Source organism: Balaenoptera ricei, chromosome 14 (genome assembly GCF_028023285.1).
Source record: "Balaenoptera ricei isolate mBalRic1 chromosome 14, mBalRic1.hap2, whole genome shotgun sequence".
Classification (NCBI taxonomy): Eukaryota; Metazoa; Chordata; class Mammalia; order Artiodactyla; family Balaenopteridae; genus Balaenoptera; species Balaenoptera ricei.
In genome coordinates, this window is record NC_082652.1 from 25,687,049 (window position 1) to 25,705,135 (window position 18,087).

The 18,087-nt window shown below is 57.2% G+C and overlaps 2 protein-coding genes across 3 annotated transcripts in view; one reads left to right on the forward strand and one right to left on the reverse strand.

Annotated features, from left to right (window-relative positions):
* Nucleotides 1–5,709, forward strand: part of GNAZ (G protein subunit alpha z) — a 42,160-nt gene extending 36,451 nt beyond the window's left edge. The window contains exon 3 of the mRNA XM_059894465.1: nt 4,025–5,709. Within this exon, the coding sequence (XP_059750448.1) occupies nt 4,025–4,369 (345 nt within the window). The 3' untranslated portion in view covers nt 4,370–5,709. The remainder of the gene's footprint in view (nt 1–4,024) is intronic.
* RSPH14 (radial spoke head 14 homolog) overlaps nt 1–16,627 on the reverse strand; it is a 61,814-nt gene extending 45,187 nt beyond the window's left edge. For both annotated transcript variants that reach the window (XM_059894467.1, XM_059894468.1), the window contains exons 1-4: nt 16,585–16,627; nt 15,230–15,498; nt 14,106–14,208; nt 11,349–11,467 (exon numbers count right to left, since the gene is read on the reverse strand). In XM_059894467.1, the coding sequence (XP_059750450.1) occupies nt 11,349–11,467; nt 14,106–14,208; nt 15,230–15,428 (421 nt within the window). In that variant the 5' untranslated portion in view covers nt 15,429–15,498; nt 16,585–16,627. The remainder of the gene's footprint in view (nt 1–11,348; nt 11,468–14,105; nt 14,209–15,229; nt 15,499–16,584) is intronic.
* Nucleotides 16,628–18,087: the final 1,460 nt, after the last annotated feature.

Genomic DNA, 18,087 nt, shown 5'->3' on the forward strand with positions numbered 1-18,087 from the left:
CCCCCTCCCTCTCCCTCCCACGTCCCACAGAGGCTCTGTGCCGGTGGGGAGGGAGGCAGGTCTTGGACAAGAGGAGATGAGGACGCCAGGGCGCCGGCATTGAGTAGCATGCAGAGCGTCTGTTGGGAAGGCAGCCGCAGGCCGAGGCCCAGCAAACCTGGTTCCTCTCAAAGCAACACTGTGTTGCTCCCGCAGCAGTCCTGGTGCTGGGTGCCGTGATCGTCCCCATTTTACAGATGAGGACACTGAGGCCGGGAGAGGAGAAAGGACTTGTCCAAGGTGCAGCGAGCCCTGGTGTTGAGAGCAAACCCCAGGCCCCAAATCTGTACCCATAACAGGGACACCTGCCCTTTCGTGACTCAGGGGAGCCTTCATGGGGGACCAGGGCTGAGGCTCCCCTTCGCACCCCAGCCCCCAGCCTCCTCAGGATGTTCCAGGAGCCGGTCTGGTCCAGGCCACCACGGGTGCTGTCGTGTGGCAGTCGTGCGCAGGGTAAAGTCCTCCACCACTGAGCTCGGCACTTAGCAAAGGTTCCAGTCTCCGACCAGCAAGCTGGAAGCCCCTTAGAGGGGGGTCACCAGCTGTAGCCCCCTGGGGAAAGTCCAGTCTGTTCGGTGAGGTTGAGTATATTCGGACGTGTCCAAGCAGGAGCTTTCTCTGCAAATGGCTGAGAAATGACTTGTGCGCCACCCTGGGGACTGTCCAGCTGCTTCCCAGGGTCTGACGTGCGCTGTTACAAATCACTGGTTCCTGCCCCTTCCCGAGCATGGGATCGCCACCGCTGCCCAGGCCTCTGACGGGAATCATCTGCTCCGTGTCATCTCTGTACACGATGTGTCTCACTGTGAGCAGCTCCTGGAGAGAGCTGGGTGGGCACCAGAGCCCTGGGTGGCATCGCAGGTGAGCAGTCGTGGGGTATTTTCTCCTGGGAGGAGCAGCTGCAGAGCTGAGGGCGCGGAGGGCCTCCTGCTGGGGGAGTGCTGGGGTTGGTGCAGACACAGAGTCCTCACCCAGCCCTGGGAGTCACCTGTCCAGGGCCCCATCCCCTGTGTGAGGTGGGGGGCCTCCCCGGCTTGCAGCGAGAGGATGTTTGTGTCAGGCTGGTGGAAGTCATGGGAAGACAAGGCATGATGGGCAGAGTCTGGTGACTCCAAAGCTGCCCCAGCTTCATTCACCCCAGGGCCCAGTGGACCACACGAGGACGGGGCCCAACCCTGTGACCCACAGCACCAAGTGGGTGGAGTCAGAACCGGGTGCCAGGGAGGCGTTGGGGAGAACGGGGCCACAGCTGGCCCCCAGGCTGAGCACACCCTCAGGACCAGGGAGGCCCCGAATGCAGACCGAGGGACTGGGATTCCATCCTGGTGCCAGAGCACCCCAGATGTGTGCGGCAGGAGGGGGTGCCAGGGTGCGGGGCTGGGAAGAGGAGTCGGGGCTGAGGCCACGGAGGGCGGGCGGAACGGGGAGGGGGCCCTGGGGGAGGCCCTGCCCCGTGCGCCTTCCTCCCGTACGCACACTCTTGTGCGAGCTTCTCACAGTTTCCAGAGTTAACAGCTCAAAACAGCACGTTCCTTTCTCAGTGATCTGTGATTCAGGTGTCAGCCTGCTGCTCGGCCCGCACGCCCGTGCTCGGGCTCCTGCTCCGGCTCCAGGAGCCTGCACAGCAGTGGTGGTAGCACCAAGGGGCTCCGGCTCCCCCTGCCCCCCCAGTGCCTTCTGGGCTGGCTCCTCTCCTGGCTGAGGGACCTCTGTGTGGTGGGTCCCGGGGCACAGTGCCCCCTTCGCCGTGCTCACCCAGCGGCTTTGGGGGAGGGCAGGTGGAGCTCCCAGGCTCCTGTGTTTGTCCAGCCCGGCCAGTCAGTGCCTCCCACGGGCTCCCTGAGCGCTGCCCGCCTAAAGGATGGCCCGTGTGGGTCCCCACAGTTTGTCCCAAGGGAGAGGGAGGGAACAGGGAAACCTGAGCCCCACCTGCCTGGAGAGCAAGAGGAGCCCCAGGCGTGGGCAAGGGCCGGACACAAGGGGCGTCTGTCTGTCCTGCTCAGGCCGCATAGCAGTGCCCGTCCTGCCGGCCTCCTCTGCCCTCTGTTGCCTGGCGAGGCTTGGAGGGACGTCTGTGGGGTAGAGGGGCCGGCCCCTGGGGTCTGAAGTCAGCCTGGGGTGCGCTGAGCAGAAAGGGCAGACGCAGCCTGTCGGGGCCCTGGGGCCTGCTCTACGCAGGACATGGCAGCTGAGCTCTTCCCACCCCCACACGCCCTGGAGGACCGACCCTTCTCGGCACACGTGCACTGTTTCAGCAGGAGCAGCTGGCCTGGATGCGGGAGGCACCCGGCTCTCACCCCCAGTGACCCAGCAGGGTCCAGGGAGGCAGGCCCAGGCCTCTGCAGATGCCCATCCTAGCACCCCTGCCTGGCCCCACTCCACACTTGCCCACCCACCCTTGAACCCCACTCCACACCCAGGGCCTGGCCTGGCCACTGGCCTCTCGTCTCTGGGGCCCCGTCACCGGCACGAGATCTGGGACCTGCTGGTGGCCCTCAGAGCCTGCTCAGCAAGTGTCTGCTCAGTGGATTAATGAATACATGCTAATGGCCACATCTATTATTTATCTGATGTGAAATCTGGGGTCAGAAGCACAGCACCTGATTATGACATCATTCCCATGAGATATGACAGCTCCGCTGGTCCCTACCGCGCAGCTTCCGGGAATCCGTAAGCGCCAGTTACTACCCTGTAGAATGTGACGTTCCTGGACCACCACTTAACTGCGTGTGGAACGTCGTCCGCTCCTCCAGGCACACCTGGGGGTCCTGCATCCTGTTTCTCTCTGCAGAAGGCTTACCCCGCCCCACACACACCCAAGACCTGAGACTACTCACTTTCAGAGCTTCTCTTATTCCTGAGCTTGTTCTAAAGAAGGCACAGGATGGATTTTGGAAACGGGCCCTCCCCGGTGGAGTGCAGGACCCTGAGGCAATGTCTACGTGGTTGGGAGGGGGGGGTTCTTTCTCAGCACTGATGCTGTCAGACCGTGTATCTCAGAGAAGGCAGGGTCTCTGGGAGAGCAGGGCTTCGTGGGGCCTCCCCCGGGCACCACCACCCTGGGGCCAGAAGCACTGCCCGTCCACCTCGGAGGAGCAGCAAGCCTAGAGCTTCCGGCCGTGGGACTTAGAGCACATTTCCTGCCTCTCCAGGCCTCAGTTTCTTTATCTGTAGAATGGGGATAGGAAGGTGTGAGGGTGGAGCAGGCCGGTGCCCGTGTCCACCCATCAGCACCAGCTGCTGCTTCCCTGTTGTTACCACATCATCAGAAAAGTCCTTAAATCCGATGCCTCCGATCTACACTGGCCCCACACTTGGGACGCTCATCTCATTCATTTTATTTTCAAACACGGGGCAGCTTTCACCAGCAGCAGGAGTCCTTTTAGAAGTAGGACGGTCAGTTGTGCATGGGAGTCAGACGAGGGCCCTGGGTTCCTTGAAAACCCAGAGGCTCCACAGCAGGGTCACGGTCCTCAAGGGGAGGTGGAGAGGGCCAGGGCCACGCTCTGTGGTCACGGTGCCTCCTGGCCACCGTCCTCGCGTCCTCTGTGCTGGTGGGGGCGGCGCGGCCATGGGATCCTCCATGTGGCCTTGAGTGAGCACACCGCCGGCAGGGGCCAGGCCTGCCCAGCTCTGCCCTGCCCCCTTGCTTTCGTGAACACAGGCCTCCCCCTCGCGGACTCCAGTGAGGACTGATGCCCCGCCTGGCAGGATGGAGGCACGGGGCCAGCCAAACCTCAGCAGGCGGAGCTGACTGCTGGGGAGGCTGCCCACGCACTGCCTGCGGGGGATGCGGCGACAGTGCCCCCATGGGAGGGGGGCTTGCCCGTGCAGGCAGCCCCGAAGCCACGTGCTGTCAGTGACCACGGGGGCCAGAGGGGGCCAGTGGGGTCGGAGGGCACAGGACCAGCTGGGGCCCGGCGGGGAGGGTGCTCTTGGGCCTGGCAGGGCCGGGCCGTGCTGACCGCCCCCCCTCCCCCCCCAGAGCCGGATGGCGGAGAGCCTGCGCCTCTTTGACTCCATCTGCAACAACAACTGGTTCGTCAGTACCTCCCTCATCCTCTTCCTCAACAAGAAGGACCTGCTGGCGCAGAAGATCCGGCGCATCCCACTCACCGTGTGCTTCCCTGAGTACAGCGGCCAGAACACCTACGAGGAGGCCGCCGTCTACATCCAGCGGCAGTTCGAGGACCTGAACCGCAACAAGGAGACCAAGGAGATCTACTCCCACTTCACCTGTGCCACCGACACCAGTAACATCCAGTTCGTGTTTGACGCCGTGACCGACGTCATCATCCAGAACAACCTCAAGTACATCGGCCTCTGCTGAGGAGCCAGCGTCGGCTGTGGCGAAACTGGGGTATCACACCCCCACTCGCGCTGGTGACCAGCACGGGGGCAGAAAACGGGGGCCCGGAGCGTGTCCCCCGCCCCGCCTCCTCGGCCCCCACGTTTCCGCAAACATGAATATGTACGGATAGATCGCTAGGTAAGTAGACACACTTGCGCACACACACACACGCACACACACACGTGCACGCTCTGCAGACAGCAGGCTCCCCACGTGGCTGAGGTCCCATGAAGACTTGAGGAGCTGTCACCAAGTCCACCCCGAGCCCCTCCTGCCACATCACCCTGCCTTCCCGACGTGGCCCCACTCTGCATGGGGGTCCGAGGGACCACAGGGAGGGGCGGCCGGCTCCCTGGGAGGCGACTCAGAGCAGGGGCCACGCCGCCCCACGTACGCGCTAGGACCGGGCACCAGGCCTGCGACAGCACTGACCAGCCCTCTGGCCACTCACAGCTCTTTTTAAACCGCTTCGGAATATGCAGCAAAACTCCACATGGTGACACGCGTGGCGCAACTTGTCTCAGACCAGGCCAGCTGGGCGCCAGCTTTTCTTCTACGAGTCGGACGTTTTATAAACCGAAACCTGGTTTTTCTCCTCTGACGTCTTTTTTTTTTTTTTTTTGGCCAAATCTCGTGGTGTTTCGCAGAAATACAGAAAACTTCCAATGCAGTTGAGTATTCTTTTTTAAATGCAGATTTTCAAAACCTATTTTTTTTTTTCGGGTGGTCCTTTTTTGTGTCTGGCTTTGCTGAGTGTAAAATTGTTACCTGGACGAGTCTGTCCCTCTGCGCCCGGCAGCAGCCTCGGCGCCAAGTTGTACATAAGCCCGTGCAGCGTCCTCTTGTTACTGGTGCGGTTTCCGCTTCGTTTTTCTTTCAGAAAATAAATGTGATGTATTTAAAGAAGGTCCTTCACCCAGGAGCGAACGAACAATAGCTAAATGTCTTGGTATTTAAAGAGTAAATTACCTGTGGCTTTTCTGCAAGTGGAGGAAAGGGAGGCCAGAGGGCAGCCTCGACTCCTGTGAAGGCTCGGCCGCCTCGCAGCCTGAGGGAGGCCCTTCCTGCCCAGGGCCCGCAGCACTGCCACCGCCACCGCCACGTGGATTACCTTGGCTGAGGGCCGCGTGCAAACACAAAGGCGCCGCCAGAGCCCTTGCCAAACCTCCTCTCGGCCTTTGGTACCCTGAGCCCGAGGTTGGTGTGAGGAGTCACAGCCAAGGACTTTAAGGGATGTCGAGAGGGAAAGAGGAGCTGGTGATCGCACGAAAGTCCGAGATTGTCTACTTTACGAAAATAAAATATCCTGAATGAGCCAAGCCTCGTCCCGAGTGCTGTGTGTGTAGACAGCGTGCAGGAGGGTGGCGGGGACACCGTCCGTACTGAGGTTCCTTTTTCTCTCCCCCCTCCCTCCACATGTTTAGGAAAAACCGTTTTGAAATGAATGTCAAGAACAAACAACCCCAAGAGTAGAAAGACGCTGCAAAAGAGGGAGATCTGCCAGGCCTGTGTGTCCCAAGGGGCTGAGGTTTGGGGGTAACGATGGCACCAGCCCAGGCTGCACCATCACCTGGACTTCCCCCAACCCTAAAGACACCTCCACTAGGGTCAGAATCATCCCCACAGAGCAGAAGAGATGCCCAGTGGGCTTGGAGGGTGCTGAGAGCCCCTGGCAGTGAACGGCGAGCCTGCAGGGTGTTTGGAGGAGGGGCCCCGCCGGCCCACCGTTGGCTGACTAGCCAGTGTGGTTAGGGGGCCAAGGGATGGAAAACACTAGTCAAGGAATTTTGTTCACATTGCACCAGGCTCCTTACAGACTATCTTATTTCACACTCATCCCTGCGGCAGGGTGTCAGTGGTGAGCCATTTTACAGATGAGGAAAGATGCCCAAGGTCAAGAGGTCAGGGAGCAGTGGAGCCATCCTCCCCAGGAGGAGCAGAGGGGGCCGGGTGCCTCCCGACACCTGGGTCCTCGCCCAGCTCTGCACCTGGATGGCCAGGGCAGGAGCCCACGGGGGCACAGAGCTACCCCATGTCGCCGCCTCAAACCCAGGACCGGGCATGAAGCCCCAAGGGAGGGATACAGACAGACACACACGTGTGCAGGTACACAGCACTCAGACACACGGACCTGGCTTTTGTTCCCCCCACCCCTGAGCCCAAGTGGGGGTCCCCTTCACACCTTCCCACATCACCAAACAGCGAAAACCCAAGGGGGCTTTTGTATAAGAAATAACCTGTGACTTAAGATCTTTGAGACTTATTTTGCACTTTAATGCCAACTGTGAAAAGAGCAGTAATCTCAGCGTGAGCATCTTTAACTAAAAATACACAGTGAGAGGGAAATGGAAGGATTCTGCCTCCTGCCCAGACGTGTTCAAGGAGGGGAGGAGGCTTCCCTGGGACAGTGGTCCCCTCACCCCCTCCCCCTCAGTCTTTATCTGCTCCGGTTCTTCCTCTCACCAGCTGATCCCTCTGCTGACAGGACCGTCCCCATCCTCACGGCCCAAGACCCATCATCCCCTCGGGGCCCAGCACCCCAGGCCATGGAAGAGCGCCCAGGCCAGGGTGAGGCAGGAAGGGGTGTTCGCACCGTCTGACCCGCCTCCTTCCCCTGCTGCTGCCTGAGCAGTGCCTGGCACGGGGGAGGCACGTGCTAAGCTGCATCCAGAGAGGTCCACAGACACGGCATTAGCTGCAAGCCCAGGCCCAGCAGAGGGGACGGGGAGAGGGGGCCAGAGTTGGTGGAGGATGGCCCTGAGGGGAGAGGGTCCCCTTGCCAGAGGGGCAGGGTCACCGCTGGGGGGCCTCGTGCTTTGCTAAGTCTGGGTGGGGAGGGGGGGGCTACTGTCCGCCAAGGGCTATCAGGCTGTCAGGCTGAGGATGTCCACCCCTCACCCTGTGCTCCCATGGACGCAGTGCCCCCATCTCTCTCCAGCCCCCAATGGTGATGGCGGGATGCCAGGAATGCCCCCGCCACCTCCCCGCCCAGCCCTGGCTCTCTCCTCTGGGCAGGGAGGGCACCTGCCTCTGTCCGCAGCCCAGCTGCACATGAACGGGTCGGGACAGCGAGACAGTGGAGCTGCCGGCGGCTCTCAGCGCCCAGCACTGTGTGTGCCAGGCAGAGCCTGAGACCACCATCAGAGGGCCTGAGGGGTTGGGGACACTTCCAGGGGGCCCCCAAATCCAGTTACAGGAGAATCCTGGGTGTCAGCCTGGAGCCCTCTCCTACAGGATGCTGTGTCCCCACAGGGAGGAGACGGGTTCCTCCAGCATTCTTGGCGGCCGGCCACTCAGGGCCTGGAAGACGGGGCGCCTGGCATTTGCCCCACGATTTCTCCTCTCCTGACAAGCAGGCCCAGGCCTGAGAGCCGGAGCAGCCCTGCTGGGTGGTGGCTGGTCCTGCGGCGCCCCCTGCTGGCCACTCTGGGAAACCACGCAGCCAGCTGGACCTGGCCGGGCGTGCCAGGACCCAGGAAAGACCTCGTCCCCACAGATACCCCAACACATGGGCGTGAAGTGCAGCAGGAAAACAGCCGACAAATCGTCCTTTAAAATCCTGCATAGAAACTGCTAAACAACCAGTATTTGTTGAGTGCCAGCCACGTGCCCAGCACTCCACCAGGTGCAGAGGGTCCTTCTGGTCGTGGCCGTGGATAGAGAACCCAGACCCATGACCACCAGCACGAGAGCCGCTGCGCCCTGCATGCAGACCGTCCCAGAAGAGCCGCCGGCCCCCTGTGACCTGTTGCTCCCGATGGGCTTCAGTAGTGCCCGAGGCCCCACGCTGGTAAGAGCGCAGCCCCAGAAGTAGATGCCTTCACCCACCCAGACCCCCACCCACAGGCCCAGCGAGGACACCCCCAGGACACGGCTGCACGGGCCAACCCAGGAGCCACTGTGCTCAGGGCCCCCTCAGATGGTCCTCCTGGGGCGCCTACCACACTGCATGTCCCCCTCCCTCCCTCCAGCTACCCATCCCCACCCCGCCCACTGCTACCTACCCCTCCCCAGAGTGTCCCAGGCCTCCCTCTGGGCACGGACAACGAACAGCACCCAGGAAATCCTGTGATAAATCCTGCGATAAAGTGCAAACTACACCCCCCTGCTCCCCATGGTAAGCCTAGTGCTTGCGGATTCCAGCCTGTCCACCAGAACCCAGAATACCTAGAGCTTTTGTAATGAAGACAGTGTTGGGCTGGCCCAGGTACCTTCTCGGACTGAGTGTGGAAAGCAAAATTCTTTCACTTTTAGAAGAAAATATGGCAGGATACCTCCATGAGCTCTTAGCACCAAATTCTCTTAAACAACACCACAAAAAGAGAAAAAAGTCACAAAGGAAAAGATTGATGAAACTCACTACTATTCAAATGAAAAACTGCTGGACCAATGAATAAACAAACAGAGAAAAGCCACGCAGATAGCCTGGGAAGTGATATTTGCAATATGTGTGACCAGCAAAGAGAATCTCGGATAAACGAAGCACCCCCTCAAATCAATGAGAAATGGAAAAAACAACTCAGCAGAATGGGCTCAGGCTCCTGGGAGGCCCTGGGCAGGAGAGGAGATGGAGGCGGTGCTAGGCAGAGAGAAGACGCCCCTTCCCAGCCTTGGGGGATGGCAGAGCCATAGGACAGCGACAGCTAAGCAGCTCAGCACTCGGCCAGGCTGCCGGGAGGGAGCACGATGGGCTCTCCCGGCTGGGAAGCAATTGTGATCTCCGGCCCCATGATGCCCTTCTCTGGGGAAGTCCTGGGGAAAACCAGCACATGCAGGTCCGCCGGACTGGAGTAAGTTCACTGAATGTAAGTACACACGTTCAAACAAGGGATGGGCAGGCTGGGGTTATAATCAGGAAATGGAGCCCGTGACACACATGGGTACATTCCCAATGATAGCATTAGGTTTTTCAAGTACCAAAGGGATACGTACAGCAAAATACATTTAGAGAGTTTTTAAAACATGCAAGGCAAGATCTATATATAATTACACCTATGCCCCCTTCAGTGGAAGCGCAGAATCCTAACTGCTGGACCGCCAGGGAATAATACAAAGACGTGTGTTGGGGATGAAGTCACTCACTACTGGTGGCTCCAGGGAGGGCAGGAGAAAGGGTGCTGGGTGGGGGAGGTTCACAGGGGGCTGTATTTTTTTTAAGCAAAAATCTCAAGCAAATATGAAATATGGTTGAATGTTAAGATTTAGCAAATCTGGTGATGGTTCCTGATGTTCGTTATCATCATCTCTCTCTTCCCCTGAACGCTTACACAGGTCACAATAATTTTAAGAGCCTTGAGTGAGAAATGGCAAGTCCCCTCTCTCCACACCCCGAGAAGGAATGTTCCTGAGTGCTGAGCAGAGGCATCCGTGGAGCTCAGCCCCAGAACTGGTCCTTTATGGAGACGCCCCGATATCCCAGGGGCCCTCAACCATGGTCGCCCAGGAGAACCAGCCAAGGTGCATTCAAGGAAGATGTGGGCAGGGCCCACCAGGTGACATGGGATAGGGCCAGCGATAGGGTGGTCTTTTAAAAAGACCACCCGGGGTTCTGCTGTCCGGCCTGGCACACCCAGCCCAGCCCAGCTAGAGGAGGGCATGGTCCCGGCCGGTCAGCAACCCCAGCTCCCAGGGCTTTGCTCAACCTGCCTCTCTGCACCTGTCCCCTTAGTCATTTCTCTCTGGGCCCTGATTCGGGGAGTGTTCCCGCCTGGTCCTCACTTCAGGCCTCTGGGGGGGGTGGTGTCCCATCAGCCTCAACGTCCCAGATGGGGAAGCAGCCTGTCTAGGGGCACACGGGGAATGAGGGGACGGCAGAGGGACCTGGTCTGTCCGACTCCTGGCCCAGGACATCTTAAGGCCCGTGTCGGCCTTAAGGAACCCCCTTTAAGGCCTGATATCCTGCCTCTTGGAATGAGTCCCTCATTTTAAAATGCTCATTGTGTCTTGTGACAGGATGGGTGTCAACCTGACACGAATCTCAACCCTCCAGCTGCGGTCAGTCAGCGGGTGGCCATTACCCTGGACTCAGCGTCAAATTAGCAGGAGCAGTCAGCTGAAGGGGACGGTGAGCCAGGGGGTGGGGTCTTTCACCCTTAAAAACGTGCTCTGGTGCTTCTCACAAGAGGACATTTACGGGGCTCTTGTCACCAGGGAAATACAAATGAAAACCAAAGTGAGACGCAAGCACACACCCACCATCATAGCCAAAAGATCAAGTGTGGGTGCGGATACAGAACGCCTGGGACCCTCATTCACTACTGGTGGGAGCGTAAATTGGTGAAACTCTTTTAGGAAGCCATTTGTAGTACCTTCTAAAGCTGGACATAAAGTTGCCCTGTGCCCAGCAATTCTCTCCAAGGCATATCTCAAAAGAAATGCATACACATGTCCATCCATCGAAAGACATTTGTAAGAATGTTAGCGACCACTGTGTTCTCAGCTGCCACACACTAGAAACAGTTCAAATGGCCATCAGCAACAGACGGGATAAACAAACCGTAGCGCCCTCATATAGTGTGCATACCACACTCCAGAGCAAATCGGCAAAAATCAGTAATACACAACGCACAACAGACACAAAGAAGCTAGAAACAAAATATTACAGACTGTATGTTTCCACTTATGTAAAGTTTAAAGAGGCACAAACTAACCCATGGTCTTATAAACTGAAGACAAATCAGCCTGTTTACGTTTGGGTGAGGCGTGGTGACTGGGAGGGGCAGGTGCTGGCCATACTCCGCACATTTCTTGATCTGGGTAGCAGTGCCCGGAAGTGGCAGGTTCACTTAGTACAAGTTAATCAAGCGTTCACGTATGACGTGTGCCTTTTTAACATGTATAGGGTACCTTAATAAAAGCATAGCTTTTTAAAAAATATGCTCTAAACTGTGATCGGCACGGCAGGCGCCTGACTGGGAGAGGAGGCCGAGGGCCACGCAAGCGCCCACGGTGAGCCTACCTGCAGGCAGCTGCGCCAGGTGCTTGAAGGCCAGGTGCAGGTTCTCCCGGCAGGCTGATTGGGGGTCGCTCAGCAGGAAGGACAGGGCGTGGATGACGTCATGCTCTAAAAAGCCATCTCTGGGGAAGAGAAGTGGGATTTAGACACAACGAACCTGCCAGGAGAGGATCCAATAAGAACCTAGAGGCGGTTGCCTGCCCTCCCGTCCCCCTGGAACCTAAGCCCGTGCCAGCTGGATGGGACCGCATTCCTGTGGCCTCCGGAGAGAAGGCGCAGGCTGGGGGTGGCCCTCAAGTCGGGTGAGAGCAGTGCGGCCTGAGTGGTGCAGGACGACTCCAGGCAACAGAAGCGCATAACCGACCTCCCCTGAGCAGCCGGGCTGAGCTGACCGCCTTTCTCCACCTGCCGGGCACACACCTGCGGACTGTCCAGGGCAGCCACGTGCCTCCAGACCCACGCAGGCCTGTTTTGCTTCTTGTTATAATGATATCGATTCATTGAATAGCAGGTAAGCCAATTCAATGGAAGAAGAGTTGGTGGTTTTTGTTTTTGTTTTGATTTCCTTATGAAAACAAAGGTGAATGCTTTGGGAAGACTCCAAAGTCAGTGTCTAAAAAAATAAAATAAATAAATAGGGCTTCCCTGGTGGCACAGTGGTTAAGAATCCACCTGCCAATGCAGGGGACATGGGTTCAAGCCCTGGTCCGGGAAGATCCCACATGCCGTGGAACAACTAAGCCTGTGCGCCACAACTACTGAGCCTGTGCTCTAGAGCCCGCGAGCCACAACTACTGAAGCCCACGTGCCACAACCACTGAAGCCTGCACACCTAGAGCCCGTGCTCCGCAACAAGAGAAGCCACCACAACGAGAAGCCTGCGCACTGCAACGAAGAGTAGCCCCCGCTCGCCACAACTAGAGAAAGCCCATGAGCAGCAACAAAGACCCAATGCAGCCAAAAATAAATAAATAAATTTATAAAAAAAAATAGTGAGATGATTGTAAAGATTCTAGAAGGGTTTTGCATGCAGATTACTTCATTAGTGTCTGAGTGCTTGCTCTACTTTAAAGAATCAAAGCTCCATGATGTTACAGGTGCTGGTTTAAGCAAAAAAAATGATGGGAAGCTCCATCCAGTGGCGCTCTCCACTCCAGTGGAGTGGCTGTTCATTCCACAGCCAAGAAGAGGAGAGGCACACAGGGATTGGTGGCTGCCTAATCGTTTAGGGGTTTGGGGTTAAGATGAACTGTTTGAAGGGAAGATACAATTTCTTCCAATCCTGGCTTTTTAACCATTCCTTCTGATTAACCAACTAACTGCTGGGCCCAGTCACGTCTGGTGACGGCTTCAAGGCTGCAGCTCTCGAGGCTGGGGTCAGAACTAAATGAGAACTCAGAGCGGGGCCTGGCCCAGTGCCTAGCACACAGGAAGTGCCTGACTGTGCTCTGCCGTGAGGTCTGTATGAGTCGTTCTGGGAGAAGGAAATCACAGTGGGACCCCCAAATTGCAGGGGCCTTCCCTGACCCCCGGTGTGAGGTGTCTGGGCCTCTTCACGCAGCGCCCAGGCGCCCACTCCGAGTCACCCTGCTGGTAAGTCAGCTCTGTAAGCTGTAACTCCCCAAGGTGACAAGAGGCCAGGCCCCTGGCTTCCACGCTCATCCGCTTCCCGTCACTCCTTGTGTGGGTCCAGGGAGGCAGGAGGTTTCAACATGGGCAGTTACTCAGGGCTCGAGGGGTGAGATGACCATTGAGCCCGGCGGACTTCAGAAGTCGGCCCCGGTCACTTCTGCCCTTTGTCCAGCGTGGTGTGCTGGAGTGAGCTGGGTCTTGGAATCCTGGACCCTGGGCACACCAGCTGCCTGCTCCGGGCTCCTCCCCGCCCCTTGCGGTGGTGCTGGGAGGGACATTGGAGAACAGTGTGCCAGTCACATCAGGTCCTCAGTCGGTGACGGTTTCTGCACCGAGTCCCCCCTGCTAAAGTGGCTACAGCCAGGAACCACCCCCCACACCTCCTATGAGGATAAACAGACCTACGGTCACCGTCACTGGGCTCATAGTTTCCTGTAATCCCCAAACTTCAAGCATCCCTCCTCTCAGCCTCCGTCACCCTCCCTGGGGTTACTTCTAATGTCCAAATCGGGTCCGGAAAGAGGAAAAAGGAACAGGAAGAATGAGAGAAAGCACTTTGCCGGATCTGTCTTAGATGAGAACAGTGAGACTCGACCAAGAGCCTTGCCAGGTCAGAGCAGGAAAGGGCGGCCTGCAGATGCCAGGTTCGAGCCCACTCCTCCGTCCTCCCGGGCACCAGTCTGCCCTGTTTGGTGCAACACCTGTGAACTGGGGCGCTCACTGTGTCACCACCTCCCCACACGCATCCAGTTCATAGCGACCTGTTGGGCCAGGACGGCGCAGGGATTGGGCTGGCCACCCGCCTCCCAGGGACCTGACATCAGAACCCAGAGAAGAGACGGGGAGCTGGGGGGTCGAGGGGACCGAGGGGCTGAGGCGGCCATCTGGTGGTGGCCCTGAGCAAGCGGGTGTGTGAGTTCCCAAAGACCGCCCATCGGTGGGGAGAGGGAACCAGAGAGAGAGTGCCCGGGGCCACCCAAGCCACCACGGGGCTGACACTTCACGTGCATGAACTCATTTAACTCCCTGCCCCGCGAGCAGCTCATTCAAGGTCGTTCAAGGGCGTGCCACCCAGGGGAGGGGTGCGGCTCCAAAGCGTGACATTGATACCCAGACGCAGCTGCCCACCTGCCCACGTTGTGGGTGGCCATGACATAGAGCACCTCAGTGGTCTTGATGCGCACCAGGTCGTTGGTGTCCTTCAGCAAAGCTTTCAGGCTCTCCAGGCAGCCTACGGGCAGAAAAACCTCTGAACATTCACCAAGCTCAGAAACCAGCTAACCTAGAAGTCGACAAGTGAGCTGATGTCCAGAATGAGAGCACCAGGGCTCTACTGTTTGGGGGTGTGAGGGCATCGTGTGGGTGATGGAGTGATTCAGAGCCACTGGCGGGGGCTCTGGGTGCTAGAAAGGCTCATCCCCCAGGACCCTGTCATCCAACCCCCCTCGTGAATCTCTGCACACCTCTTCCCAGTCCTCCACGGGGTTCAGAAAATGCCCTTTGCATTTGGAGAGACTGGAAGTCAAATTCCAACCTTGTCACCCACTAGTCGTGTACCCTTGAAAGGGTTACACCTCAGGAAGCCAGACTGAGCACCTGAATATCTTGCCTTATTTACTTATGGGGCAACCCTAGCCTCACACTGCTTCTCTCTGAGCCTCCATTTTCTTCTCTGTGGGTTGAGGAGGTTCCTTCCCTCCCAGGGCCAGTGCTACGAGGACTAAGATAACACGGGCACTGCACGTATAGCAGTGCTGGCCCAGAGTCGGGCTCGTTAAATAGCAACCTTTATTATTGAAGCTCCACCCGGCATAGGAGGCCAGACTGGGACCGCTGCCACCATCTCTGGGATTAAACTAGCCCTTCAGATAAGGCTGGTGGGAGAGGCGGCAGTTCACTCATCGTGGGCCTGATCTGGGACAGGTGTGACCGTGCCACTAAAATCAACTCAACTCTTATGTGGGTAATTAAGAGAGTGGGACACAATGGACACAGGTCCCCGTGTATGTGTGGTTTCAGTAGGGCCAGTGCCTATCTTCTGTGACAGCCTTGCGGATGAGACAGATAAAGGCCTATTTGGTGGATGTGTGGCCACCGGGTTGAGTCATAGCAGAGGGGGCTGACCACTGGTGGTGTCCAGTTGAAGATGGACTGACCAGCTGGGAGGGATGCTGTGAAGGGGCCACCTCAAGCTGCTCTGTGTCTGTCCATCCAGACCCCAGTCGTGGTCACTTGGGCTGTGCCACGCTCACCTATGCGGATGGCCGTGTAGACGTGCTCAGGGTCGTGCATGAGGTCACACAGGGCCATGAGGGCTTTCTGCCTTGTCAACAGGTCCTCCGACTGCAGCTCCTCGTTCAGCTTGGGCAGCGCCCGGCAGCCGTAGGCAATGGCAGCCTGGGTGGGGTTGATGTCAGGGGGCAGGTACTTGGAGATCTGGGCGTGGGCCATCTTCCCACGCCTCCCACTCCTGCACAGGGCGACTCTGTAGCTTTCAAAAAGTGAAGCTCTGCAGAAACCACTGATTAAAAGAACCCAAAAGTTGTCATCATTGCTGCTGTGATTTGGTATTTTTACTTCCATTTTACAGATGAGCAAGCTGAGAGTGAGAGCAATGAAGGGATTTGTTCAAGGTCACAGTGAAGCCCAAACTTCACAGTGAAGTGGCAGCCCTAACTGCAAACTTCAGAGTTCTCCCGATACTTTATAGGCTGGGCCTTGGGACAAAGGCATTGAAAACACAAACTAAGCCAAATAAGCAAACACTGTATCAGCTCCATTCAGTGCTTATCTTGTGCCAGCAATACCTAATATCCAACTCAGCTACCCCAGGAGGAGGGGACTTCTATTACCCACATTTTATGAAGGAGGAAACTGAGGTTTAGGGACAATGAGCTGTGGAGGTCACAAACTAGGATAGGAACCAATGTTCAAATCTGGGTCTAGCACATTCACCCATCAGGGACCCACAGTTGGATGCTTCCGGCACATCCATAGAGAAGGAAATAAGGTTAAAGTGTGATTTATTTTTATTACACACACACTTTGAGCAACTGTAGGCAGTGTGGCTTAGTAGTTAAGAATGGGCTCCAGACCCAAGCCAGTGGGTGGCCCTTAACAAGTTATTTCCTCTGTGTCTTTCTGCAGCTCAAAAGGGAGATGATAATAGCACCCACCCCCACCCCAACCCCCGACCCCCGCCAAGCTGCCATATTCGCTGAGACTCTTGAGCCTGGCTCACCAGGGCTCCAGATACTTTGGCTGAGTTATTATTAAGCTGATGGTGGTTGTGACCGCGTTTAGTGGCAGTGACAAGCCCCAGCCTGTGGGAATCGACTCCACTAAGAGAGGTGAACCGGACTCTGATTCCGGGCAACTGGTGACTAGGGAAGGAGGAGAGGGGGCCGGGCTGGAACAGGAGAGGGGGCCCGGCCATTTGGGATCGGGGCTCCCCTCTCAGGAAACGGTGGGCGCCAGGGACAGGGGCCTACCCTCATCTAAGGGGTATGGGCTGCCTTGGGGTGGGAGGGCACGGGGCCTGTTGATCATGACTGGGTGGGTCTGGGGACCCCTGTCCCCTGGGCCCTGTCGGCCGCCACAGACTCACCTGCTTCAGCGCGCAAGGTTCTGTAGCGCACGCCCGTTGCCAGGCGACCCGGTTGCCAGGCGACCCGGAGCGGCGTCGGCCACGCAGCTCTTGCACACTCGGCGCCCACCGCGCAGGCGCGAACATCCCCAGGCCAGGGCCGGCAGTAAAGTGGGGGTGGTGATATTTTACAGGGTTACTGTGGGGAACAAAGGCGGCTCAGCTTTGTTCGTAGTGCAGAAGGGAAGTGTCTGTGTGCGCCTTTCTCTGTACTGGGCACTTGGCACGCTGTTAATTCTCAGAGTAAACCTGTGAGGTGATAACATTCTCCATTTTACGGACAGGAACCTCAGAGAGGTTCAGTAGCTTCTGCTGAATCACTCAGGCCTGATCCCAGGACTGCTTAGCCCTGGTCCAGGCTCCTTCCTCGGCAGGCCGACTGGCTGGTGACGACACAGGTCGGCCCCTGCAGTGGACTCAATGCACTGCTGACCAGAGCAGTTGTTCTTGAAAGTAAGCCAGAGCCAGCCACCACGTACACCAAACCCTCCCAGGGCTCCCCACTGGTCTCAGGACAGAGCCCAGACTCCTAGCCTACTGCTCAAGGCCCTGGGTGATGGCCTCCTCCACACATGCTGGATTATTTCTTAATCCCCCAAATGGCTAACTCTTTCCTGCAGCTGGGCTGCTTGTAACACTATCCACTTCTTTGTTCTTCAGGACACAACTTGGTGTACTCTTCCACCAGGAAGCCGACCTTCTCCCCAACTCCAAATTAGCGAGTGATCCTATAGCTTAATTACCCCACTGGCACACTTCCCTCTTCTTATTCTCTACTTGCTTGTCTGTTTCCCCCAACAGACTTCCCTGAGGGTGGAGGCCACTTCGGTCCAGGTTCCTTGCCTCCCCAGTGCCAGGAATATACCAGGAGGCCTTTCAGTAAGTGTAGAAGGAGTGAATGGTTAATGGATTTGAGTCAAGCTTCATAATCAAAGCACTTTCACCATCTTGTGTGATCCTCACAACAAACCATTGAAGTACATAGTCAGGTCCATTTTATACCAGAGTAAACTGAGGAGGAAGTTGAGCAACTCAGGGAAGCTCACCCTGACGCCTCAGCCCTTAGCAGTGAAACTCACTAACAAAGACACCAAGCTTTGGCCTCCCGCACAGTTAACTCTGAAACGAAGGTAACTGACTTCGATCTGTGTGCCATGGACCCCATTTTGTGATGTGGTTGTCTGCCCCTACTGCTGTCCTTCAAAGGACCAAGTCGTGAAGGGTTGTCTAACCTAGAGCATCCTAGCTTTTACGAAGGTGGTGTGGAGAGCATTGGGCTGGGATTTAGGAAATCTGGGTTCCAAATCTAGTTCTAACTCACGAAGCAAATCCTTTGGAATGTGTGAGCCTTCTTTTCCTTGCCTGTGAAATCAGGGAGCTGAATCAAGTAGATTCTCAAAGCTGGGAATCCCAGATCTCTCAGGATTTGGTTACAGAGAGTCTTTCTGTAAAATCGTCCTTCAA